The 24691-nt window shown below is 58.7% G+C and overlaps 9 protein-coding genes across 9 annotated transcripts; 5 read left to right on the plus strand and 4 right to left on the minus strand.

The window, feature by feature from the left end:
• Positions 1–371: 371 nt before the first annotated feature.
• BJ171DRAFT_490838 (uncharacterized protein) lies at positions 372–2336 on the plus strand. The gene is made up of 2 exons (XM_053109667.1): positions 372–1486; positions 1592–2336. Exons 1-2 carry the CDS (start codon positions 444–446, stop codon positions 2298–2300), a joined length of 1752 nt encoding a protein of 583 aa, XP_052970345.1. The 5' UTR covers positions 372–443; the 3' UTR covers positions 2301–2336.
• Positions 2337–3016: 680 nt separating this feature from the next.
• Positions 3017–6060, plus strand: BJ171DRAFT_237358 (uncharacterized protein). The gene is made up of 2 exons (XM_053106592.1): positions 3017–3624; positions 3949–6060. The coding sequence occupies exons 1-2, from the start codon at positions 3268–3270 to the stop codon at positions 5959–5961; spliced, it is 2370 nt and encodes a 789-aa protein (XP_052970346.1). The 5' UTR covers positions 3017–3267; the 3' UTR covers positions 5962–6060.
• A 956-nt stretch (positions 6061–7016) lies between these two features.
• BJ171DRAFT_490842 (uncharacterized protein) lies at positions 7017–9250 on the plus strand. Its single transcript, XM_053109668.1, has 6 exons — positions 7017–7601; positions 7794–7922; positions 8034–8384; positions 8509–8722; positions 8851–8949; positions 9075–9250. Exons 1-6 carry the CDS (start codon positions 7193–7195, stop codon positions 9166–9168), a joined length of 1296 nt encoding a protein of 431 aa, XP_052970347.1. The 5' UTR covers positions 7017–7192; the 3' UTR covers positions 9169–9250.
• A 56-nt stretch (positions 9251–9306) lies between these two features.
• On the minus strand, positions 9307–9957 carry BJ171DRAFT_490844 (uncharacterized protein). The gene has a single exon (XM_053109669.1). The coding sequence runs from the start codon at positions 9846–9848 to the stop codon at positions 9405–9407; it is 444 nt and encodes a 147-aa protein (XP_052970348.1). The 5' UTR covers positions 9849–9957; the 3' UTR covers positions 9307–9404.
• A 433-nt stretch (positions 9958–10390) lies between these two features.
• Positions 10391–10962, minus strand: BJ171DRAFT_471944 (uncharacterized protein; the record flags this gene model as incomplete). The annotated part of the gene is made up of 2 exons (XM_053108630.1): positions 10391–10527; positions 10599–10962. 2 exons carry the CDS (start codon positions 10960–10962, stop codon positions 10391–10393), a joined length of 501 nt encoding a protein of 166 aa, XP_052970349.1.
• A 481-nt stretch (positions 10963–11443) lies between these two features.
• BJ171DRAFT_490846 (uncharacterized protein) lies at positions 11444–12408 on the plus strand (the record flags this gene model as incomplete). Its single annotated transcript, XM_053109670.1, has 1 exon — positions 11444–12408. A coding segment is annotated over one exon (778 nt), but the record flags the coding sequence as incomplete, so codon positions are not given.
• BJ171DRAFT_455528 (IMP dehydrogenase/GMP reductase) lies at positions 12409–15015 on the minus strand. The gene is made up of 4 exons (XM_053108279.1): positions 14657–15015; positions 14168–14380; positions 13466–14035; positions 12409–13333 (listed from the first exon to the last, which is right to left on the minus strand). Exons 1-4 carry the CDS (start codon positions 14940–14942, stop codon positions 12792–12794), a joined length of 1611 nt encoding a protein of 536 aa, XP_052970351.1. The 5' UTR covers positions 14943–15015; the 3' UTR covers positions 12409–12791.
• Positions 15016–15731: 716 nt separating this feature from the next.
• Positions 15732–18971, plus strand: BJ171DRAFT_490849 (uncharacterized protein). Its single transcript, XM_053109671.1, has 3 exons — positions 15732–16540; positions 16804–18271; positions 18412–18971. Exons 1-3 carry the CDS (start codon positions 15899–15901, stop codon positions 18699–18701), a joined length of 2400 nt encoding a protein of 799 aa, XP_052970352.1. The 5' UTR covers positions 15732–15898; the 3' UTR covers positions 18702–18971.
• Positions 18972–19792: 821 nt separating this feature from the next.
• On the minus strand, positions 19793–24249 carry BJ171DRAFT_455531 (uncharacterized protein). Its single transcript, XM_053108280.1, has 10 exons — positions 23805–24249; positions 23526–23627; positions 23287–23403; positions 23080–23190; positions 22118–22934; positions 21759–21896; positions 21578–21655; positions 21295–21432; positions 20572–21181; positions 19793–20445 (listed from the first exon to the last, which is right to left on the minus strand). The coding sequence occupies exons 1-10, from the start codon at positions 24147–24149 to the stop codon at positions 19989–19991; spliced, it is 2913 nt and encodes a 970-aa protein (XP_052970353.1). The 5' UTR covers positions 24150–24249; the 3' UTR covers positions 19793–19988.
• Between the last annotated feature and the right edge of the window lie 442 nt (positions 24250–24691).

Raw genomic sequence — 24691 nt, forward strand, 5'->3', positions numbered from 1 at the left:
ATGAGCGGTCGCCGGGAAGACCCAGGCGGCATCCTGCCTCGCGATCGCTGGACCACCTGCGCGATCTTGATCCCGACCGAACCACGATGGACCTCGCGGCCCTCAGCACCACCGTCGTGGCGCACTCGGGAAAGACGTTTACGGCCTCAAACAACGACATGGGTGGCGATCCATTCGATACCAGCACAAATCTGTTCGACATCAACATGGGTCCGTTCGACGATAGACAAGTCGGTGTCAGTATAGAGGGCATCAAGGCAAAGGTTTGGGCCCACTTGGGTCCGGTCCAAGACGCCAGAGATTCCGTTGCCACGCTGCGTGCATCTGTGCAGTCCTGCAATGACAAAGATCTCGTTCAGTCTGAGACTTGCCGTCAAGATATTCGTATTTCCAAGCGATGCCATCGCCCCAGTGTCCTGGTTGCCCTTGACATTGCTGACTCGATGGAGAGTGGCTCTGAGCACCTGAGCAGTCGCGACACAGAGCCCTTTGACGAAGCCGAGTCCGAGTCGCCTGTACTCGACATCGATCGACTAATCGAAGGCGCCCTTGTGAGGCAACTCTCACGCAGGGTCGAGTCGGCTCTGGAGCTGTTTCCGCCTCTTTCGCATGACGCTGAAGCAGAGACAGACACCCGATTGCATGAAGACCCAACCATGCGTCAAAGCACCTCGACGCTGCCCAGTCGGATGGCGGGGCGAGTCTCGGGCAACCTCAGACCCGTCCCGTTTCGACCGAGCCATCCTCTCGAGCGCGAAGATGTGGAGCCCTGCGACGACTTTGAAATCGAGGAGTATTTCCGACAACACCGCAGCTTCCAAAGAGGCAAGACGCGGAAGCAGCCTCAAGATCCGTGGTGGTTTGGCTCATCCAGTTGTGGGGAGGGCGGCCTGAGCTCGTTCCCTCGTCTGGACGAGTGGCCACCAATGATGTCGGGTGATGTTCGGCCAAGCGTTGCGACTGAAGAAACGTCAACCGTGGACAATGTGAATCCTGGTTGTTTGCTTGACGAGGTTGCTGCCAACACAGCAACCACGGCTTCAGCAAGCCCGAGCGACTTTGACCATCCAGGGAAGATCCGTGACGACCAAGCCGAGGAAGAGGCTGTTGGGGCGGCCCAGCTCCGAGCCGTCATTGCAGCAGCCGAGGCCCTCGGATATGGTAGCACATCCGTCTGTGCGACCTCGCCAGTACTCGACGCAGGCTCGCCCACATCGCTTCTCGAGCCGCAAAGTGCCGAGCGGCAGTTCCAGGCTGTCGTTGCGGCAGCGAATGACGTCTTGAGAGAACGAGAGCGTGAACTGGCCTCGCATCGACGCAGCAACGCGCTGCCGTCGTTTGGGTACTTTGCAGGTTTGATTTGGAATGCAATGCCTCATCTATTTCTCGAGCCTGGGCTCTGGCCAAGCATGTCGATAGGAAGTAACTCGACCAGCCCAAAGCACGAGACCGGATTGCATGGACGGCCCTCGGTGCTGTCGAGCCGGTAAGTAACATGGGCGTGCGACCACAGCACCGCGGCATCTCGCACGAAGGCGCTAATGCTGTTTTCGATGCTGCTGCTCCACCGGATTCGATGGCATTGGACCAGCGAGCCGATCCACGGCGGAGAAGGGGAGCCGGCCCGTCGAACCGTCAGCGTCCGCCAAGCAGCTCGGGCCAGCACATCAACCCGACCCGGCCAAGTTGCCCACACGGACTCGACACATCGCTGGACCGCACCGGAGCGCCGCGGCGTGGGGCCAGAGCCGGATGGGCTCGAGATGCGGCCGATGGTGCGGGGCCACTACATCCCGAGCGACCGAGCTCCACCCGATGACCCGGATCCGTCGCTGGGGCTGGTGCCGTATCCGCCGCCGCCGCCGCCGCCCCTGGTCTTTGCGCCTCCCACGGTTACCAGCAATCAGGCTCGGGACTGGGACTGGTGGCAAGAGCGCGCGGCCGGGGTGGCCGAGGTGACCAAGGACGTATGGACGGCCGAGGTCTGTGCCCAGCGGCTGCGGGCCGATGTTGGCAGCCGGGACGCTCAAGCCGACAGCGACGGTACATGCGAGCTTCCCAAGCCAAAGACAGCCGACCCAGCCGACGACAGCACACGGACCCGGGAGAACGACCAGCCCAGGCAAGACCGTGGTTGCCGCAACCGCCTGTTTGACGACGATAACCTGGGGCTGCCGCAGGACGAGTACATCCACCAGACGACGTCGCGGGGCCAGCGGGATCTTGCGATCCTGCTTGACCAACGAGACGAGCCCGAGCAACAGCAGCCAGGGACACCGCGGATGCATTGGATGGACTGAACAGGGAAGCAAGACAGAGACAAACACGGCACAGACAGTTTGTGCCCGAGGATATCCGGCTTGCAAGCGGAGGGGATGAAATGCAGAGTGAATCGCAGAGTGAATCGCAGAGTGAAATGCAGAGTGAAATGCAGAGTGAAATGCAGAGTGAAATGCAGAGTGAAATGCAGAGTGAAATGCAGGTGAATCGCAGGGTGAATCGCAGAACTCTGCGACAGCGGTGGCCAGGCGGTGGAGGGACCAGCCATGGACTGGCCGTGGACTGGTGCATGGACTGGTGCGTGGCGGGGCAGCGACGCGATCGTGGTGGGACGGGGCCGCGGGTGTGGGACAAGCGCGGCACGGGCGCGGGGACACAGAGGGCGCGATCGGTCGTGCAGCCTGGGGCACGGCGACAAAGAGCTGGGGGCAATGGGGAGTGCAGACTGTCCACAGTCGACACTGGCTGTGGGGACGCGCTTTACAGAAGATGTGGTACGAGAGTCGCACCGAATGGGTACGCGCACGGCGCAAGCGACACACAGCACACAGTCTGCGGCACACCACACACGCGCCGCGCAAACAAACGACGCGCGCACGGGCGTGGTGCGACGGCGCCGGCAGCGCGCACGCGGCGGACCGCGCCTGCCCTGGGCGGCTGTATGTCCGCCCATCGGCCATATCGTCCCGCCTGTCGGCCTGCCTTTTTTTCTGCTCTTGACCTCTTGTCTTTCCATCTGGCCTGTACCAGCACCCCCCTCCAACGGCCCCCAACGGCCCCCCCCCACCACCGCCGTCCCCTCGCTCCTTTGGGCTATTCCCATTATTTTTGTTCTTCTTCTTCTGAAGATATATCGCAGCGCTTCCTGTTTGGCCGTTCCCGCTCGCTCTCGCCCGATCTTGCTCTGGTCTGTTGTCCCTGGCCTCTGGCTCTCCTCTCTGGCTGATTTTACCCTCAAGCACCACCACCACCGCCCAACTCTCTGCCATGCCTGGTCCCATGGGAGCTGCGGTTGCTCCTGCCCCGCCGGCCGTCCCGGCCGCCACAAAGCCCAAGCGAATCGACGTCCTGGCTTCAAAGTCGACCCTCATCCCGCTCGCACTGCAGCCCTCGGACAGCGTCCAGTACTTTTACGATCCCGTCCAGCTGGCGTGCGTCTCCACCTTCAAGCTGCAGCAAGCCCGCATGACTCCCGCTTACATGCGCAAGCTCGTTCTCATCCAGAACCTCGTCACAGGCGTCTATGCTGCCTGGTCGATACTGCTGCCCCAACACGGCGCCACGCTGCAGCGAGCCATGGACATGGGCATCCTCGCAGCCAAGCAGCAGGCCAAGAAGATTCAGGTCGGTGTCTGTGACAGCGTCAACCCTCGCAGCTATCGCATCAGCCAGCCAGCTCTTGTGTCCCATTTCGCTAACCACTCCATGTCTCGATTGCCCACCTCCTCTTACTCTGGATCCAATCGCTCACGCTCCGACGCCATTTCGCCTCTCTCACTGCGATGCTTCATCGACTCGATGGCAATCTGCACCGTCGCTGTGTATCGCATCGTTCCCGCTGTGCAACACAACCAAATTCCTACTTTCATCCTCACCACGCTCACCATACTCGCCATGCTCACCGTCGATGCTGCCCCGCTGGGACTGCTCGCTGTTTCTCGCCTGCAGGAGCACCGCAAGTCCGGCATCATGCTGAGCCCAAAGGAGCTCGAGATAAACTTTGGCTCCCTGGCAAAGTATGCAAAGCAGCTTACCGGCATCCCCATCACCGAGCCCGAATCGCAGGTCACCCGTGACTCTGGCTATTCCTCAGACACCAGCGAGGAGGAGGACAAGGATGACGACGACGAAACCGAGTCCGAGGAGAGCGAGGATGAGTCTGCTGGCGACAGGATGCAACCCCGGCTCCGGTCAGCCGAGTCCAAGGCCTCGCCAGAGCCTGCTGCTGCCGCAGCTTCATCACACACTGCCGGCCTCACCCCTGTCAAAGTCGACAGCTCGATCCTGGTATCGCCTCGGCAGCCCGGCTCTCCTCCCAAGACCAGCCCGTCACCGCGGACAAGCCCGACCCGCAAGACAAGCCCCCCTCCAAATCCCCAGTCGCCGTCTCCTACCCGCGACGCCGACCATGACGATGACGACAACACTCCCCTTGGCAACCTGTATCTCTCTCCCACATCCACCACATCCCCAAAGCTGCCCCTGGTTGCGCCTCAGTCTCTGAGCCCGGCCAGCGACCCCAGTGCCGCTCTTGTCGAGCCTCCGCGGTCGGCTGTCCCTGTCCCTGTTCTGGCCTCACCCGCCATGTCGCGCTCGGCATCGCAGTCGTCAAAGCAGTCTGTCTCGAGCAACAAATCAACCTCGTCTTTGCGCAGCGGTGCGTCGGCAGCCAAGAGCAGCCCCCAGTCGACAGCCCCGAAGATTGAGGCTAGCAAGCGCACCTCGTCGCTGGTGCGTGCGCCGCTCAAGATCTCGACTGTCACGCCTGAGGTCGTGCCGGAGGCCCCGCCAAAGCCCAGCAACTCCAAGAGCCCCTTGAGTCCGCTCCTGGGTCCCCTGGCGCCACTCAGCCCCATCGACATTGCCAACCAGGCTACGGTTGTGGCTTCGACCGAGTCCTCGCGCACCTCGCTGCTGCCCCCGTTACAAATCACCTCGCTCGTCAGTCTACTGGAGCTTGACACCTGGACTGTTGCCAACGATGCCATTGTCAATACGGACTCGCTGGATGTAATGCCGCCTCTGGACATCCCCTCGCGGACCACCTCGATGTCGTCGACAACGCTGGCGACTGCCTCTGGCCCGTCCGCGGCCGAGTTTTCGGCTGCCTCGCCCACCTCCCCGAGTATCTCCACATCCCTGAATCCCAAAGACATTGTTGCCCAGCTGTCGGAGATGCCCCAAGACGCCAACCTCTCTAACGATCTCGACACCAAAAGCATCCGGGACCAGAACGTGATGCAGTACTTCCGTCGATTCCAAAAGGACACTCCTTTCCTTGGCGGCAATTCCAAGTTCCGGGCACGAGCCAACAAGCGGCGCTCGCGGCTTGGCATGGTCTCCTCCACCGACCTCAGTGAGCTTGGCCGCAGTCCGTCCTCGTCATCGTCCAGCAAGCTGTCCTCGCGGTCGATGAGTGTGCGCTCTCACTCTGAACAGAGCTCGTTATCAAACCGCCCGTTCTCCCCGCCGCTGATCGAGCGAAGTGTGACCATGTCGTCCAACTTTTTCGACGAAAAGAAGCAGCTCGTGTCCTCGAGCATCGAGAAGCTCAAGTCCAAGGCCAAGCTCTTCCGGAGCAAGTCCATCAAGTTCATGTCCAGCGACGAGGCCAGCCGCCACACGGCTCCGAATGGATCGGTTCGGCTCCTCGGGCACCACAAGAACGTCTCGACATCGGCCCTGCCGTCGAGCACGCAAAACTCTTTCGATACCGGCCTGGGCCACCCCGACGCGGACGCGTACATGATGATACCCGAGATCAAAAAGACCCACTCCGAATCCTTTGTGAGCGACCTGTTTGGCGAGCTGAATGGCCGGTTCGAGCTGCCCGAAGACGGCGTACCCGGACCCAGCAGCGGACTGGGCTCGTCTGTGCCGGGCGGCAAGACCGGCGCGGTAGCCGAGCCCCTCGTCGACCTGGACAGCATCCTGGACCTGTCATGGAAGCTAGACATTTAGAGCACCACCCGCGCCCGGCACTTTGTCGGCACGGAGGACTGGACTGGGCCATGCTGGCTTGCCGGCGCGGCCATCGTGTCCTCCTCCATCCTCACGCAACCCAAACTCTCATCAGCGCCCTGCCTTTCGTGCTGTGCACAAGATACAAGATGGCGCCGAGTCGATATCGGCTGCGCAGTCCTGGCGAAGCCGATTGAATGCCCTTGCCGGTGCTCTGTGCGGCTTCTGGCTGCTGCATTGTCTTGCTGGTGTTCTCCGGGATGCTCTGCCGTATATTCTCGGCGCTTCGGCCTCGTCGTCGATCTGTCACATGTACTCTGGTTGGCCTTCTGCTCCGTTTCCTCCATTTCTCTCTCTCTCTCTCCCCTCTCCTACTCCTCTATTGCCTCCTCGATCTCTCTCTCTCTCTCCCATTGTCTCGTCGTCTGTTCCTATCCTTTGTTGACCACAATCTTGCGTCCGCTCACGCAACCTCCTTGTGACTACTATTCTACTATTTATTGAGAAGCCAGGCTTCGAACGCCTCAGACCCCATAGCAATCTCTCTAGCGTGTTTTGGAAACGAATGCGAAAAATTGAACAAAATGAAAATGACCGAAAACCCCCCGTCCCAACTTGAAAATACAGTCATTCCAGAAAACCCCCCCCCAGAACAGTGCCTCTTTTCTCTGGCATCAGAGTCCCGAAGTCCGTGGGCTTCCGTGTGATTGTTTCCCGTCCTGGTTGGCCATCGTTTTGTTTTCGTTGGTTTGTGAGCGCAGTCCTGGTCTATCGTCTGGACAGGGGACTCGTGCTGTCCATGTATCGAGCCGCCAGACACCACGCCATCGGCTGGACCGCTCGCCCATCCCCATGAGCCCGCAGCACTGTATCCAGAACGAAACGAGACGCCACAGAGCGAAACGAGACACTCGTTCCCACGGCGAACGACCACGGGGCGCGCGGGTGTCTGAGCCGCAGCAGAGCCCCGTGACCAGGGTTCGGACACGCGCCCCAGCCGCCCCGGCTTCTTGCCCATGGCATGGCGCTTGCGTCATTGCCTTCACCCGCCGGACATCTCTCCCTCCATCGCCCAGCCCCTGTTCGTCGATACCAGCCCTCATCGCTCCTGATCAACTAACTGCTCTTCATCCACGCCTTCTGCCGTTCTCATTTCCGTTGCTGAATATTCCCCTTTCCACCACCCCTGCTCTCCACCCTCATTTGGCTGGCCGTTCTTCCCGTTGCCACTATGCTTATTCGATCTCATTTCGTGCTCGCGCTTCTGTCGCTCTCCTCAACCGCCCTTGGCCTCTGGGAGGGCCCGGCTGGTCAGCAGCTGATGGTGGACGACGCTCGCTCTGATGCCAGCCACCATCGCTTCTACAGCCACCACGACGGCCACCACGACGGCCACCACGGTCGCCATCGTCAGGACGACTCTGCTGCTCGCCGCCTCGCTCCGTCGCGGCCCAAGCACTCGGACCAGGTCTTCAACCTCTACCAGGCCTCGAAGCGTCTCATTGCCCTGTCCGACTCGGAGCGCGTCTGGATGGACGAGACCCAGATCTTTGATCTGATCCGAGCCGGACGCACCTTCATGGACGTCACCGACGGAGATCTGGAGGGTGTCTCCAACCTCAAGAAGCCCGAAAAGATCCGTGAGTGTCTTGCACATTGAATGGTGCTGGACGGCCCGATTGAGCTGCTGTCGCTGTGTGGAAGGTCTCTGGATTGCCCGCTGTTCAGTACTGTTGCCATGCTGATCTCTGACTCGGTGATTCCATCCTGCACGCTCGTTCTCGCAACGTAACAATGGTGGTTGTGCTGAACACGCTTTCGGCCGACGCTAGCTGTTCCCAAGGAGGTCAAGTACCCCTATGTCGTCAACCCGCTCTCCCAGAATATCTCGCAGAGCATCATGGAGAACTTTTTGACCGAGTTCAGCTCGTTCAAGACCCGTTACTTCCAAACCCAGCACGGTAGGTCTCGAGCGTATACCTGTCATTCCCTGTCGAACCAAAGCAGCGTTGCGATGGATGCGATGGATGCCATCCGGCCGACTCACGCTCTGCTCCCGCTGGTCCCCGTAGGCAAGGATGCTTCCGAGTGGCTCCACACCCAGATCACGGACGTGGCCTCCTCGGCTTCCGAGGACGTCAAGGTGACCGTTTCCAAGTTTAAGCACTCGTGGCCCCAGTTCAGCATTATCGCCCGTCTCGAGGCTGCTGCGGTGTCTGAGGCAAAGAAGGGCGGCATTGTCATCATTGGCGGCCACCTCGACTCTGTCAACCAGTGGAACCCCTGGTGGGGCCGATCGCCCGGCGCCGACGACGATGGCAGCGGCACCACCACTGTCTTTGAGGCCTTCCGCATCCTTGTTGCAAATGGATTTGTTCCTGAGCGCCCAATCGAGTTCCACTGGTACTCTGCCGAAGAAGGAGGTGAGGATCGAGCAGATTGACTGGCGTGTTGCGATGTGTTGCGATGTGTTGCGATGGGCAAAGATGATCCGATGCTCTATGGCGCGTCTGATTGATTTGATGTGGCTGCTCCCGAGCGACGCAGGTCTCCTTGGTTCCCAGAAGGTTGTCGCCAAGTACCAGGAAGACGGCGTGTCCGTCGCTGGCATGTACCAGATCGATATGACCGGCTTCACCCCTGAAGACAAGGAGCCCGTTATCGGTATCTCCACCGACTTTGTCGATGACAGCCTCACCACGTATCTGCGAAAGCTTTCGGAGGAATACAGCAGTGTCAAGTGGATCGACACCAAGTGCGGGTATGTATCGGCGAGCTCTTCCGTTTCGGTTCATAGAACGCACGTTCCACGTCGGCAGTGTTCTCTTTGGATGGCATCGGCAGCTCTGGGATCCAAGCTGCACTAACCCCGGCTTGCTCCATCCCCAGCTACGGATGCTCCGACCACGCTTCGTGGACCAAGGCCGGCTACCCCTCGGTCTTTACCTTCGAGGCTGCCTTTGACGACCACTCGCCCTACATCCACACGTAAGTTTGTTCCTGGTCTTGCCTGAATCGATGCAGGTCGCTCATGCTGGTTGGCGCTGCGCCTGTCTCGATATAGCAGTACAGCGAAAGCTCACGGCTCTCCATCTGCTGCTTTCACCGATCAGCACCGACGACGACGTTTCTCACATCGACTTTGAGCACATTGCTCGTTTCGTCAAGCTCGCCGTTGCCTTTGGTGTCGAAGTTAGTCTGGCTTAAGCCTGCTGCTGCTCGAGCGCCATGGTCTGTTGAGCGATTACACGCTTGCCCATCCAATAAACGAAAGATTTGCGATTGGAGAGCTCGGACGCACTGGGCGATCGTATCTTGGTCCGATCTGGTCTGTCTCCAAACAAATAGCGGGGCGGGGTGGCAGAGGCCCAGGAACTATATTGCCTATCAGCAGACCCATCTCTCGAACAGGGCAGGACCAGCGCGCACAGCGACGCCGTCGCCTAGCCTCGCAGCTGTGAGCCAAGATATTCATCCCACGAGACCAGCCCGTCGTTGTTGGTGTCTGCTTGTGCAAGCGCTTCGTCGACCTCTCTCTCGATCTGGTCGATCGACTTGCGGTCTGAGCCCTGGGCCGGACCAAAGGTCGTGAGTGCGTTCCGAATCTCGTGGCCGTCGAGAAAGCCGTCGTGGTTCTGGTCGTGCAGGGCAAAGTAGTAATAGATGTCGTTGTCGTTGAGCGTTTCGGACGATGACGAGGAAGAGGACGAGGAGGCAGAGCCATCGGGCTGCGGAGGGGCTTTGTAGGCGAGATGCTCGGCCTCCATTTGCGACTGCACTTGGTGGGTGGCACCCCGATAGCCGCTCCAAGGCCCGGCGCGATGGCGAGCTTCGATGCCCAGGGTCATGCACGCCAGCAGAACGACCGAGACGCCGAGGAGCTTCATTTTGTGGTGCTGTTGGCGAGGGCGCGGGGCAATCTTGTCAATGAGGTGAGTGCGGTCTTCAAGGCCCTCGTCCGCAACAGGAGGAGATGAGATCAGTGGGGCGAAAGGGAGCAGAGGGCAGCGAGAGCGGATGCTGGCTGCACCGGCCAACCAGAGAGCGCCAGACGGGAAAGAAACGGCCCCATGACCCGACGCTCCTGTCCAACGAAAGCAGTCTGGGCACAGAGCGACATGAGCATTCAGGAATCGGTGGCGAGGAAGACACTGGGTACCCTGCCTAGCCACTCATACGGTACGGACAGAAAGGTCGGGTGAAAGCCTTGGGACAACTGGAATCCAGTCGGGAGAGAGGAGGGAGTTGGCCTATCAAGGGGTACATATTCGCTCGGCCTTATGAACTGCTGAAAACATCTGGACCCGGATGATTATTATTCAAATGGAAGGACATCATTTTGAGAAGAACTAATACTTGGAACTAAATTCTTTCACATACTCGTGAACAGTCAAGCAAATCGAAAGCAAAACTATATAATCAAACATGATCACCACTGATAAGCGAAGTATCCCGAAATCAGAAAATGCTCAGATTTTGAACCCCGTTGGCAAGTGTGGACATGGTTTGGCTCGCGAGTTGCGTGAAGGACCTTGAGGTCTGGGGTGGCTTGGGTGGAGATGGTTGCTGGAGTTGATTGGTGATGATGACTCCATGGCGTGGGGGAGGAATCCTTCCAGAGATCTTTGTAAACTTACCAAAGAATTCTCCGTTGTACTTGAGGGTTGAAAGCGTTTTGATCAGCTCTTCGATTTCTTCTGGAGTTGGGACAGCTTTTGAAACCTCGACTCCTTCCGTCAAGAGCTTCCTCTCGATATTGTATTTTTCTCTCATTTTTTCGAGACCGTCGATTTTTGCTTGGTATGAGAGCTGATCTTGAGTAGCCGAGGTTGAGTCCCGAGCTTGTTTAATCAAGTGATCAATATAGTTGAGGATGGCGTCATTGAAATGGACAATGCCATTTGCCTTGACGAACAATGCAAAATGGGCGCTGATGGCCAATATCTGCTGCTGCTCTGCCTTGAGCTCATCCAGGGTTTGATTTATCATCCTCAAAGCCATTTGGATCTGATCTTGGCTTGATTTTCGATACTGACTTCAATCACCTCACCTTCGTCTGAAGTTCCAGGATAGCTCACCCCGGATGACACTTGGATCGGGGTTTGTGATTTCTCATCGTAAAGGTATAATTTCGAGCAAGGAAGGCTTTGGCCAGAATCCAAGAGGCGAGCGTTGTTGTTGAAAACTCTCTACGAGCAACACAAAGCGCAATAGCCAGTCTCGATCAAGAACTTGATCAGAAAAAACGAGAATTGGCCAATATTCAGCAGCATCTCGATGCCTCCGATGAAATTCCACAAAGGCATATACTTCCTTTCCAGACGACCGTCTGCTCTCACCAAGACTGTGTCAAACTTTTCCGCGACGAAAATGGTGTTGATCAAACCGATTACCCAAGCCGGTGTCATCTAAACTGCACGTGTCCCTCAGTCCAACACGAAACTGAGCCTGAAGTGCAAAATGATCATTTTCAGTGCGAAGTAATGCATAACGGCCTGTGTCTAGCGTGCGAACATCGCTCGGATGAACACATGCGCATTGACTGGGAGCTCAGATACAAGCCGAACGGATTGGCGTCGCAGCTTTCAAAACAACTTGATATTGAAAAACTGAATCAAGATGCTTTGGAAGAGAGGATCGCCGATCAGAAACGAGTTGCCGAGGATCTTGAAGCTGAGCTATCCACATTAAAAGCTGCCTTGTCAAGCTTTGGTTCATATATCAGGGATCACAGTCTGGCGTTCACCAATCACGCAGTCTTTGAGTATTTGGATGAAATGGAGCGTTCAACCCTGCCTACCTCTCCAAAAAGTGCCTCAATTGCCGCAAGGGTCCAACTCGCATTCAGTCGAATCAGGGAACAATATCAAGCTGAAATGGATATCGTGAAGCTGCCGGATGCTTCAGACGAAATCAGTCCAGGCGGCGACCTCCCAGAACAGGACTCCGTCGTTAAATTGGTAGAAGAGCTGAGGAAGCTTCCACTATCAGGTGGATACTTTGCGGAGCCAGAACCAATTTCTGAACGACACAAGCCTTCGACCCAAGAACAGGCCCAAGTGTCCGATCAAGCTGCGGACGAAAAGCAAGCCGCGGATTCCATATCCAACGACGAATCTTGGCACATTTCCACCAGCATCGTCACAGCAGTCAGATCGATCATGGCCCTAGTCTATCTCTGGATCACAGTCGTTGTCGTGAGTGTTGGAAAGGTGGTTGAAGTCTTTCGTCCAAACAATCATGGATCTCAAGAATGTTGATTGCGTCGACCTCCCGTGGCTTTGCCGAGCGTGAGTCGAACAAGTCTTGCATAGAGCGCCATCTTCAATGCGTAACACGGCATTGGAGAATTATTAAATCGATCGGTAGGGAAGGATATGTTGGCAGTCATTATTCCTCGTTCTGCGATCATGTGGGGGAGGGTATTTCAGCTGAGTAATGTCCAACCCCATCATGTTCCACCGCATCGCTGCATTATTTCGGCAATTGTCGTTTATTGAGGGTGTCAAATAATGGACAGAGTCCATGGAGGAATGCATTTTATGATCAGTCGGTGTGGATTTGCAGACCTGAATCTAGAGTCTCAATGTGGAAGGTCGGTGGAAAGTGGATAACAGGGCTGCCCCGCGCAGCAGCCATCGCAGCCGCTGCCACAAGGGAACAGAGGATGGGCTAAAGGCTCAGAGTGATCGCGGTTTCGCAATGCATGCTCGAGCAATATCGCTGCAGATGGATATTCAAGATCGGCAGCAATAATAAAATGGGACGCAGTATAACATGACAAGTAGAGTTGCTATGCTGAACCAAGATCCGCCCGAGCAACAGCTCGCCTAAGCAAAGAGGCGCTTCTCGTACGAGTAGAGGCCGTGGACACCGCCTTCCAACTGGGCACTTGCGGTGCGCTTCTCGAATCGCACGACGCCGTCAACGACCTTCTGGCTGAGCTCGCTGATGCTGCGGCAGCCAATGTCCTGGAGACTGTGCTGGACACCGGAAGTGAGGTAGCCCAGGAACTTCTTGACGGTGCCCTTGTCGACGACGGTGCCGGTGACGCCCTGGGCGACCTTGATCTTGTCGCCTTCGGAGTAGTAGCGCTTGCCAGCAGCGTCGCCCTTCTCCATGGCATCGAGAGAACCCATGCCGCGGTATTTCTTCAGGCGCTGGCCCTCGTTGTAAAAGTACTCGCCAGGGGACTCGGTGGTGCCGGCCAGGAGAGAGCCCATCATGACGGCGGAGGCGCCGAGGGACAGAGCCTTGACAATGTGGCCGACGTTGCCGATACCACCATCGGCAATGACGGGGACGCCAAACTGACGGGCAAACTGAGCGACACGGAAGACAGCAGTGCCCTGGGGACGACCGCAGGCCATGACTGGACGAAGAGTGCGAAGAGTGAGCACATTGCATGGCGTCTAATGGGCAATCAAGGTGGCACAGGCTCAAAGATTCCACACCGGCCATCAGAGGGACTTGGAGGCAGTCTCGCCGGGCTCCCGATACATACCTTCCTGGGTGATGCAGATGGAGCCGCTACCCATGCCGATACGGAGGCCATCGGCGCCGGCCTGGATAAGACGGCGCGCCTGCTCCTTGGTGACAACGTTGCCGGCGACGACATCAACGTGAGGGTAGGCGTCCTTGATGTGGCGGATCATCTCGACCTGGTAGCTCGAGTTGCCCTGCGACGAATCCAGGAAGACAATGTCGAGGCCGGCGTCGACGAGGGCAGCCAGGCGCTTCTTGTCCTCAAAGTGGGTGCTGATGGCGGCGGCACAGAGGAGCTGCTTGGACTGGTTCTTCTTGGAGGCCCAGGGGTAGTCACGGGTCTTGATCAAATCGGAACGGGCGAGGAGCGAGGTGAGGCGGCCCTCCTCGTCGACGATAGGGAGCTTGCCCTTGCGGGACTTTTTGAGGAGAGCGTTGGCCTCGGAGAGGGAGATGCCCTGCTTGGCGACGACGAGGTCGGTGGTCATAATCTCCCTCAGCGGGCGGGAGCGCTCCTCGCTGGACTGCAGGAAATCAATGTCGCGGGAGGTGACGATGCCGACGATCTTGGAGTGCATCTTGCCGGTCTCTGTGCAGACACGACGGAGCAGGTACACGAAGGTGAGACCCGAGAGCAAGTGATGTGCGTGCGCATCGCTGCACGGACAATCTCGTCACTGGAAACGAATGCAGCCCGCCGCATTCGGGCACGAGTATGTACCGGTGATGGGGATGCCGCAGAAACCGTATCGGGCCTTGATGTTGACAACGTCCTGGACGGTGTGGTCGGGGCTGAGGCACATGGGATCGGCGATGAAGCCGTTCTCGAACTTCTTGACGAGGCGAACCATGTTGGCCTGCTCCTCGACCGAGCAGTTGTGGTGGATGACGCCGAGGCCGCCGTTCAGGGCCATGTGGATGGCCATGTCGGTCTCTGGAGAGGCCGCGAGGGCAGAGTCGTGGAGATGAGCGTTCGTTCGGCAGAGCCCGCGCTCCGAGGCACCCACTCCCATCGAGGGCCGATGCACATGGACGCGTTGCGTCGAGTGGCGAGACATTGAGCAGCCTCCGCTCTTGGCCGCCCTCTCCCAATGCCGGCAGGCAACGGCAGAGCCGCGCCAGATCCCAATGGCACTGTGAAATCACGGTTCGGCCCGAGAGAAGCTATGGCATTGCGCATATCGGGTGTGCCATGCCGCAATTGGCGTACCAGTGACAGTGTCCATCGGGCTCGAGAGGAAGGGCGTCTTAATCTTGAAGCGCTTGGTGACCTGGATGTCCAGCGAGACAACATCGGCGCCAAAGTCGATATATCCGGGCAGGATCAGGAAGTCATTGTAGGTCAAGCCGCCGGAGATGGTCGGGTCCATGAGCTGCTCGGCAGTCAGGCCGTCGTCGGCAGTGTCGCTGAGGAGCGCCTGGAGGCGGGCATCTCGCTGCTCTGTGGTCTCGGAGGGCGAGGCAAGCGGGGCAGTGCTAAAGTCGACGGGGTACATGGCAGGCGGGGACTAGGAGCAGTAGCAACGGCAGCGGATGGGCCCTGGGAAGTATGGATCGAGACGACAGAGGGTAAAGAGCAGGGACGCAAACGGAAGGGAAGCGCGGGACTGAAATACGAAAGCCGGGAGCGAGGCGGCGGCGCGGCGAGAGCGCCGCGAGGGCCGCCCGACAGCAGACCACACAGCACGCCGTGTGGACAGCGAGAGCCCGGCGAGAACGGCTCCTCGCACACACACACACGTACACTCCGCCCTGCGCGGCGCCTGAAAAAAAAATTTTCTCTGTGGCACTGTCGGCACTGCGCAGCGCAGTGCTTCAAACTCCGACCGGGCTTGCTTGGGCTGCTGATGCTGATGCTGCTGCTGCTGATGCTGCTGCTGATGCTGCTGCTGATGCTGCTGCTGATGCTGCTGCTGATGCTGCTGCTGATGCTGCTGCTGCCGTCTCCGGGAGCACCGCAGGATGATACGGCGGACGCTGTGCTGCGGCGACATCAATCGCGGGGCTGGGACGTGGACATCTGTTGCGGGGCGTATCTGTCGGTGAGGGCATTTCGAATACTCGCTGTGCTTACCATTCGTCGGACAGCGCCACAGAACGCCCGCCACAGAATGCCCACCCACGTGCCCGTCCTCTCGCCGCTGCTCTCGCCGCTGCTCTCGCCGCTGCTCTCGCGCCCGTCTCGTGCCTGTCTCGGCGGCTCTTCTCGCTGCCGGCGAACCCGAGCCCGACCTCTCTGGTCGTTCGCCGTCGAATCATCAGCGCAACTTGGAACTCATCTCAACCACGCCATCTCAACCACGTCATCTCAACCACGCCATCTCAACCACGACATATCAGCCACGACATATCATCCACGGCCGTCTCAGCCACACCCCAACTGCATCTGGAACTGCCCTATCGATCGGCGAGCTAGACATTCCTCCAGCCGACTCCCCTGCGTGCCCACCGTATGGTTCCGACCTCGGAAACCTGCCCCTCCCCGTCGGTACTCGCGGCCACTGGCCCTCTGCTCGATCCTGTGCAGCATACTGCACCTCTCTCGCTGCTGCTGCCAACTCTCCCGTCGCTTGATTCCGAACATGAATCCGAGCCACCGCTCCCTGCGCTTACGGCCGAATCTCCGACATCGTCTTCGTCTTCGGTCCCGGATACGGCATCGGCAGATGTCCCTGCCGACCCGCTTGGCTCAGTAGCGCCGCCGTCGTCCCTCAACTTGTGGTCGCTGTTTGGAGGCTGCCCGATCTCCCCTCCCCTGTTGCCCTCGGCAGCCACTGCGCCGCGGATATCTCCGGCGTCCTCGGCAACTTCTGTGTTGCCCACCCAGCCGTCTCCGTCTATTCAGCCCTCTCCGTCTATTCAGCCCTCTCCCCTCCCCACTCCTCCGGTCGGCACAAGCGTTCTGACGCCAGCGGAAATCTTGGCAGCACAGCAGCTGGCGAATGCTGCAACCATCGCATCGCGCTGCTTTCCGAACCTGGACTCGCTGGACCTGGCGTCGCTATCGTCGTCCCTCGGGGCTCTGGGATTCCTCTCGCCGACGACCCTTGCTGAAGTTGCAAAGCTTTTGAAGCACGTCCCAGGTGACTCCGAGGTGAGTGTCCTTCTGCCCGTGGTCTCCATTGCCTGCATCTCCGTCCACGGCAACCCTGCCTGACGAACAGCCTCGTGGTCTGTCATGCAAGAAACGAGAGCACGTATCCTTATTCACCATGCGGTATGCTTATTTTGGTGTCTGCTCATTGCTCTTGCGGACGCTCTGATTGAACGGCGCATCTGCACACATCGTTGGTGCCACCGGGATCACCTTCGACACCACCATCATCAACGCCAACGTTGGGGCAATATCTCCATCAGCTGTCCGAGCACATCCAATTCCTAGCCGCCGCGCGGCAGGTCGAGGCCCTCCAGTCCGTCACCGACACACACATCGCCGAGGCTGCCGCCTTGGCTGCAGCCACAGCCATCGGAGTCCATCCGCCTGATTTGCCAGCATCTCTCTTTCCGAGTCCGTTGGTGGCCCATCAGGTCGCGGCGTCTTCCGCCAGTGTCGCGACACCCAAACTACCCCCATCGTTCAAGCTTCCTCTCGGCATCGTCAAGCGATCGGCAAAGCCAGAAAAGAAGGCATATGTCAACCATGCTTGCGTTGATTGCAAAGCCGCGCATGTTGCCTGCGAAGCCAAGCGGCCCTGCCAGCGCTGCATTCGACTCAACAAGGCCGACTCCTGTGTCGATGCTTTCCGGCGAAAGCGAGGGCGGCCGTCCATCCTCAAAAATATTGATATGCTGCTGGCCAATGGAGCCAAGACGGCCGATCCCAGCAAACGGCCGGGCATGCGGACGTCAAAGCCCTCAGCCGCCACCCGTTCTCGGCCATCGTCCTCAGAGTCCTCTTTGCCTTCCAGCGCAGAGTCTGCGTCAACCGATCTCGCCCCGAGTCCGTGCGATCTGGCGGGGAAGCATCCAGAGGATCGGTCAATGTCTGGATCGCAGCCGCAACCGCAACCCAAACTGCCGCAACCAGTCAAAGTCCCCTTCCGGCCTGCGTCTCCGATCGACATCGATGCTTTGGCAACCGAGGGCTCCGCCACATCAACCGAGAAGTCTCAATCGGGCTCATCATCCAATGGAGCTGCCTTGACCAGTCGAACGGCACCCTCCACCGGTCATTCTGGAGGAATCAGCCACCAATCATCAACGACTACACCAGCGCCAGCATCAGCAACATCAGCGCGGTCACCGAGCGTGCGACCCAGCCTCCCTGAAGAGGCGAGCGGGCCAATCGTGCTGTCATCATGTGTCTCCGAGCCATCCCGTTCGCCAACATCGACGTCACCGACCATAGCATTTGACATCCCACGCCCAGCTCCGACGCAGATCTCGCCCACCAAGTCCTCGCCGCCTGCTTCCGTAGCTCCCTCGAGCTCGATGATTTCGTCCATACAAGCGTCCACGGACACAACCGTCTCTGCTATCGCAAAGGCGGCTCCCCTGGTAAAGCGACCGCTTGCCCCGAAGCCCTCAAACCCACCGCCGCCGGCAAAGAAGCACCGGCCAATTCTGCCCCAAGTCCGTCTCCCCGCGCTGTCGCATCCTGCGGCTCACGAATCCGCCTTGTCAGCGGCGGCCGCCGCCGCGATGAACACAGCGTTGGCCCGGTTCTACGCCTCGCTGCATCTCGGTGCCCATCCTCCAGCCTGTCCACCGGCGCTGTCGTTACTTGCACAGCAACACCCCTCACTTTTATCGACCCCTCCGAACGAAGATATTCTCCAGGCTTTGGCGGCGCTGTCCTTCTGTCCGCCTTATGCCGCTCCAACAGGTACAGGCTCGCGTGTGCAGCTTACATTCGCTTTGGAGGCCATGCTAGCCTATCTTGACCATATTCCCAGACAGCGCGGTCGGTTCCAGATCCCAGTGTGTTGCATGCACTCATCTGCGACTCTTTTTGTTTTCTCCTAGATCTCGCTGGCTTGGCCCCGCCCGTCCCACATGATACACTGAACCCTGCCAGGTTCGATCTCGCCGTCACTGCAGCCGCTTTGGCAGCCGCAACGGTCACGATGGGCTCGCGCTTCCCGACCCTCACAGACCTGCCCAATCTATCGTCCACGATGTCGACCACTGGTCCAGACTTGGATGGCTCAGCCCCCAAAGACAGCGGCTCGATCGAAGACGCCGATCCTCAGTGCGAGCCACATCCATCCGAGACCGCACCACCTCCGCTGACTTCCGAGTGCAACCGTTCATGACACCCTTGTGAAGATGGAGCGCCCTTGCATGCTTTTTTCTGGCGCGGGGGACCATTCTCTCTGCACCACCCACGCCCAGTCTCGTTATCGAACCCGTCCGCCTCTCTCATTTCTTGTTTCCTGCCTCCTCTTGTCTTCACACAAGCACTGAAACCAATTCATTCGTTCCGACGCTCTGCTGGAGCCTTCATGGAGTGGCCACAACCCCCCCTTCATCATTTTTGGACACACACCATCTATAGATACCTCCGCTATATCGAAATACACGCATTCTTTTTTTTCCCTTTCGCTCACTCCCCTGATGGGCGTAGAGAAATCAGGATCCACAGCCCACAGTGCGGTGGTACAGGAACCGAGAGAATACTGCAGTGGCGGAATCACTTTTATATTGGCGGTGGATAGAAGATGTGCATGCATTCCAGAACAAGAAAGCGACTACTGGGCCTCAGACACAGGACGCATCCCTGTTTCGTTTTTTGTGAGTGCTGGAGCAAACGAACAATTCAACCAAAAAAGTAAGAGCGAGAAAAGAGAGGATCTGCAAACAGAGGAGAGCTAACAAGAACCCCAGGCGAATTATACCTACTGGAGAGGAAGAAAAGGGAAGGAGGGAAAGGAAAAAAGACAAAAGCAAAAGCAAAAGCACGAGAGAGCAAGAACGCTACCGACGATCGAGGAAAGCAAAAGGGCAATAGCATGCAGGCTGAAGCAAGGCGGTGAGTGGAAGTGGGAAGGGGATGGGTTGGTTGCGAAGGTGGAGCAACAAGCGAGTTGGACAGAGCAAGTTTGATATGCTCCAGGAAGAGCACTTTCAACCAATGTCACAAACATGGGGAGCTCGGGAGAGGTGAGACAGCGACGAGTCTCCTCCGCATATCGCCGCAGCAGCGGCTGCCAAAAAAGATGGAAGAAAGCAGGGGGGGGGAGAGTGGGATTCGTTTCCTCATACCAATAGTCTACTGGAGCCGGGAAGTGAGGGTGATATGATACAGGTTGGTGCCACAGGCAGGGAGTGCTCGTGGAGATGGGGAGAGTCAACTGGATCACAAATAGATATACCGGAGGCTGCCGTTTGCGGCGGCGGCGGTGGTGGTGGTAGTGGTGGTAGTGGTGGTAGTGGTGGTAGTGGTAGTGGTGGTAGTGGTGGTGGTGGTAGTGGTAGTGGGAAGCCACGGCAGAGAGGTCGCCCCGGTCGTGGCATATGCATCCAGAAGGCGGCCGACCGGTTCCGAGAGCGATCAAAGCCGCCCGAGCCGAGTACATACCGACCGCGCGTTTGAAGGGGCTTTAGTCGTCGCCGCCGATGACCACTTCCTCGCCTTCGTCCATCGAAAAGTGGCGCTTGGACTCGGCGCCGGGCGAGCTGATATAAGGGCCATCGTCTTGATCCTCATAGACAACGACCTCGTCATCCTCGCCGTGACTGACGGCAGGTTGTCGATCGTCTGACTCGTCCTGAGCGGTGGACCGGAGCAAGTCGTCCGACTCGTACTGGTTTTCGATGCCAAAGAAACTGCTGGTTGCCTGGGTCGAGGAATCAGCGAGTGCTGCTTTATCAACGGTCACCGCGCTGCTCAGGGCTGTCGTCGAGCTGGCGTCGCGGTGACTAGGGCTATCGTCCTTGCCGACGGGACTCGGGCTGCCACGGGAAGAGTGCCCGTTAGTATAGCCGGCTCGTTCCAGGGAGGCTGTGAGTCGACCGGCTTCGATGTCGTCCATGATGGTGGTGCCATCATTGGCCAGTCTGGGTCGACAGAGAGGCATTGTTAACACGAGAGCACGGCGAGAGACAGGGATCGTACAGATTCAAGGCCAGGAACCATCGCGGTGCATATCGGGGATGGCCCAAGACAGCAGATTGGGTACTCACGGTCGTTGTGCTGAGGGATTGTTGATGTCGACCTGGACGGCGCCTGTGATGTTGCTCATGCCGGCGCTGTGTCTGCGCTTGATCTGGCTTTCATTGGTCAGTCGCCGCCGGGGAGGGGCCTCGTCGGTGCTCAGCATTCCAGAGTCGCTCAGGTCCAGGGGCAGCGCTTCAGGCACAGCCGAGCCTTCGGCCGTGCTCTCGTCGATCTGTGCTATTGCCGGTGCGAAGCTCTTGTGTGGGCCGCCAGGCCGGTCATCTGCGTCTTCGTCGGTGGGAAGCTCCTTGGCCGAAGTCCGGGGCGATGGCAGTGTCGACGAGCGCATGAGCTTGGGCGAGCTCGGGCGTCTGTTCTGGGGCCGGTCGTCGGCAGAGAGCCACCGGAAGATCACAGAGTATTCAGTCATCATCAAGGCGAACACTCCAGCAGGGATGCCCAGGGTCGGAGCAAAGACGATCGTCATGTTGCGGACTGTCATGCGGTTGACATCCGAGTGGCGAAGGATGCGGATGAGGTGTGCGAGTAAGACATGGAGCAGCGTGTAGTTTGGGGCAGGCAGCTCCTCGACAAGTTGGGCCAATATGGGGATGCGATGATTGCGGTCCGGGATGTCTGTTGGTTTGGCAGCAAAGTTTAAACACCCGATCGAACACGGAAGAAGCAACGATGGAGACTGCACGGCAAGCAAAGGGGGTGCCACAATGCGACGTGGGGGGGGGTCATACCTGTGATATTGAGGAACGACCTCTGCAGCTCGCGAGTCAGGATTGGATTAGGGAGCTCGCGGAGATAGAGCTTGAGCAGACCAGAGATGGCGTGCACGTCGTAGAACGTCTCTGGGTTGACCAGCTCGACATCGCCCTCTGTTGATTCAAGAGAGAGAATCGGTGGCATATCGTCAGAGCGAATGTGACTAGCGTTGGGTTGCACAGATCACCACCAAAGAGTCGATGCCTGGAAGCACAGGAACGGTACGTTGTTGCTCAATGCTGAGGGTCCCGAGCTTACCGGCGTTGAAGCGCTCTTTGAGCTGCTGAATCAGAGCCGCACTACCGGACAGCCGGTATATGCCCTCTTCCAAGAATGCTGAGCGGGCAGAATAGGTGGGTGAGCAAAGTCGTGCGGGTGATCAGGCGGCCCCGCAGGGATAGGCTGTACGGTTCGGCAGAGAAGAAACCGATGGCCCTACCGTTTCTCGTCTCCAAGAACTCGACACAGCGGTAGATGACTGAGGGAAGAGGAACCGCGAACTTTCCAGCCGCGAGCTCCACTGCCCGCTGCAGCGGTGCACCAAATACGGGCTGGGTGACTTCGGGAAGCTTGGGTTCTGGAAAATGGAAATGGAAATGGAATGGAATGAGCAGGCAGAAGGGATCGGTGTGAGAGACGGACAGAGGGGAGGTGATGGATGCACAGCAGTCAAGGGTGGCTGGGGGGGGGGCACTCCAGTGGGGGAGGTGGTTTGACGTCAGGCATCGCTAAACCCCGTGTCCGAAACGACTGCTGCCTAATCAAGCTCATTCATGAAGGGAAACCCCTTCGCTGTACCTGCTGGCACGGCCGCCGAGATCGACTTTTTTCGCCCCCAGCTGAACGACGGATTCTTGAGCTTCTTCTTCCGCTCCTCGCGCCGGCTGTCAGTGGATTGTACAAGACTGGAGGTTGACGAATTGCCCGCGAGGCGCTTCTCGTCGAGTACGACAGCAGGGACGAGGAGCACCGGCTCGGGTTGCTCCATGATCCGCTGGTCTTCATCCACCTTGTTCAGTAGCTTCTGACCAGGCTGATTGATAGTGGGATCGAGGGCTTGCATGCGTCGAACACCATTGCCGATTGTCCCGCCAATCGCACCGACTGTTGCCGAGTCGGATGGATTCGGCGTGCCTGCTGCAGCACTGGGACCGGCTGCGGCTGAGTCGGGTGATCGCTTCGCAGCATCGGCATTGTCGGGTAAGGGCGAGTCCGATCCAGATCCTGGGGTCGGAACTGGTCTGTTGTCTGCTGGGGACGGTGTCAACGCCGAGATCGGCATCGACGCTGGCGCTAGTGCCCCAGACTCGGCGGGCTCCGGAGGAACAAAGATCGAGCTGATGTTGCCAAAGTTCTGACGGCCAAAGACCTTCAGCATCTGCGCGGCAATCTTTTGCACCCAGTCGTCCCGCTCCACGTCGCTCTCGGCGCAGAAAATGTGGCGCGCATGGACCTTGGCATCCGGCGCGACCTCGTTGCCAACGAGACTGCCCTTTTTGTGCTCCGTGATGACAAAGGCATGGCGGTACTCGTTATCCGCTGGTAGTCCTGATGGGAGCTGATCCGAGACCGTGCAGAACTTGAGCTGGAGAGCACCAAGAAAGTCCTTTCCGTGCTGTTGGGGGGAGGTGAAGCGGCGATTCCGTGTTAGGGCATGGGGATCACGAAACGGCAAACGACAGGTTGTCCGCAGGACTCGTGATGCTTCCAGTGGTACGTCACATTCGAGACCGAGCTCACAAGCAGCGGATCCAACTCACCGCTTCGTAGTAGTCCAGGACGCCGTCGTGGAGCTCAAAGTACCGCGATTTCCATCCACCAAAGTTTTTGCCTCGCTTTGTCAGATACCCCTCCTTGACGTTGGTGCCAACCTGGGTTGAGAATGTAAGCGTCAGAGACAGGAGCGGTGTGCCGCGGAAGTGTGTTTCCGAGACAAACGCTTGTTTCTGCGATGGAGATTGACTTACAGATACTGCCTTCTTGGGCGGAGCAGTTGTGACGAGATCGGTGGACAGGAAGTGGATAAAGTGGCGGTTCGTGGGCATGAGCGACTTGGCTCCTTGAAGATAGAACTCCAGCGCAACCTGAAGGCATAGCAGTCATGTCCGCGACGAATGATGTCAACAAGCGTTGCTCTGCAAGTGTTGTTGGACAGGCATCCTCGGCCACAGGTTGCAAGCATGCATAAAATATCGCATCGACATACCTTTCGCTGGTCATTCTTGAGCGGGGCATGCGAAGTGAACAGGGTCTTTTCGGGCAATTTGCCGAGTTTTCCGACGACCCCGCGGCTCTGATTCGATTTGAGCTGGAGGACCAAGACCATGTGCATTAGATGCATTGGCTCTCCACAAGAGGATCTAGTGCAAGCTGCACCGCTGCCGAGCGGAAGCCGGTCGCACTGAATCGATCGGGACAGCGGCCGAGGACGCAGCAGCAACACACCATCCCGCAACAGCGGGTCTTCTCATGACAAGAATCTCACCTTGGTGTCGAGGGTCTGAAAGTCCGAGTACAGCTTGGCAACCCTCCAGTACTCTCTCTGCGTGGACTCGTCCTTGATGGAGATGATGAAGCTGGTCATGTCGGCGCCTTTCGGGTTGGATTTGATCGTTGAGCCGATGACCTGGATGTCAAGCTTCTCGGCCGAGTCGAAGGTAGCGTTTGCGGGCAAGCATGGAGTCAGGGGTTGTGGCGTGAACTCGCCTGCCGAAAGGAGATCGTCTGACTGGGCCGAAGTCAGCGATGAGATGGACTCGTATGGCTGGACAGGAGCGCCAGCGGCTGACTCGGGGAAGCTGCCCAGCAGATGGGGCTCGGGTCGGCTCATGGGAGCATCGCTGGGGCTGGCGTGATTGGCTTTGGCCGATGGCGGGCGGAACTGCAGGATAGGCACGGTCGCGGATGGCTCGGTGGGCTCGGTGGGCTCGGTGGGCTCGGTGGGCTCGGTGAGCGAGTCGGGGCTGTCGGCCTTGGAGGAGGACGACCGTCCAGACGCCTGCACCATGAAATCGTCGGTGGGTGAGGGCGCAGACTCTGGGCGCGGCGAGACGTACACCGCGGACTCGGGGATCTCGACCGGAGTCACCAGAGGGGGCGATTGTACCGCACGAACGACCGAGGCAGCCGCCAGATCGGCAGCCAGCGGCTTCTCTGAGGGTGCAGCTGAGGCCGCAAGGTCAGTATCGGTGGGCCGCGGCTTTTGCGAGCCGCGATGTGATCGGCTCTTGTGTCCCTCGCGGGCACTGCTGGGCCGCTCATCGGCGACGGGACTATCGTCCAGGCGCTGGCCGGCGCTGTACGGCCGCCGGTCTTTGGGCTCGCGAGTTCGGTCAGCCGCAGCGACGGCGAGGTCGCCGGGGTCGGCATCGT

Source organism: Polychytrium aggregatum, assembly GCF_025602895.1.
Source record: "Polychytrium aggregatum strain JEL109 chromosome Unknown BJ171scaffold_5, whole genome shotgun sequence".
In the NCBI taxonomy this organism is placed as follows: Eukaryota; Fungi; Chytridiomycota; class Chytridiomycetes; order Polychytriales; genus Polychytrium; species Polychytrium aggregatum.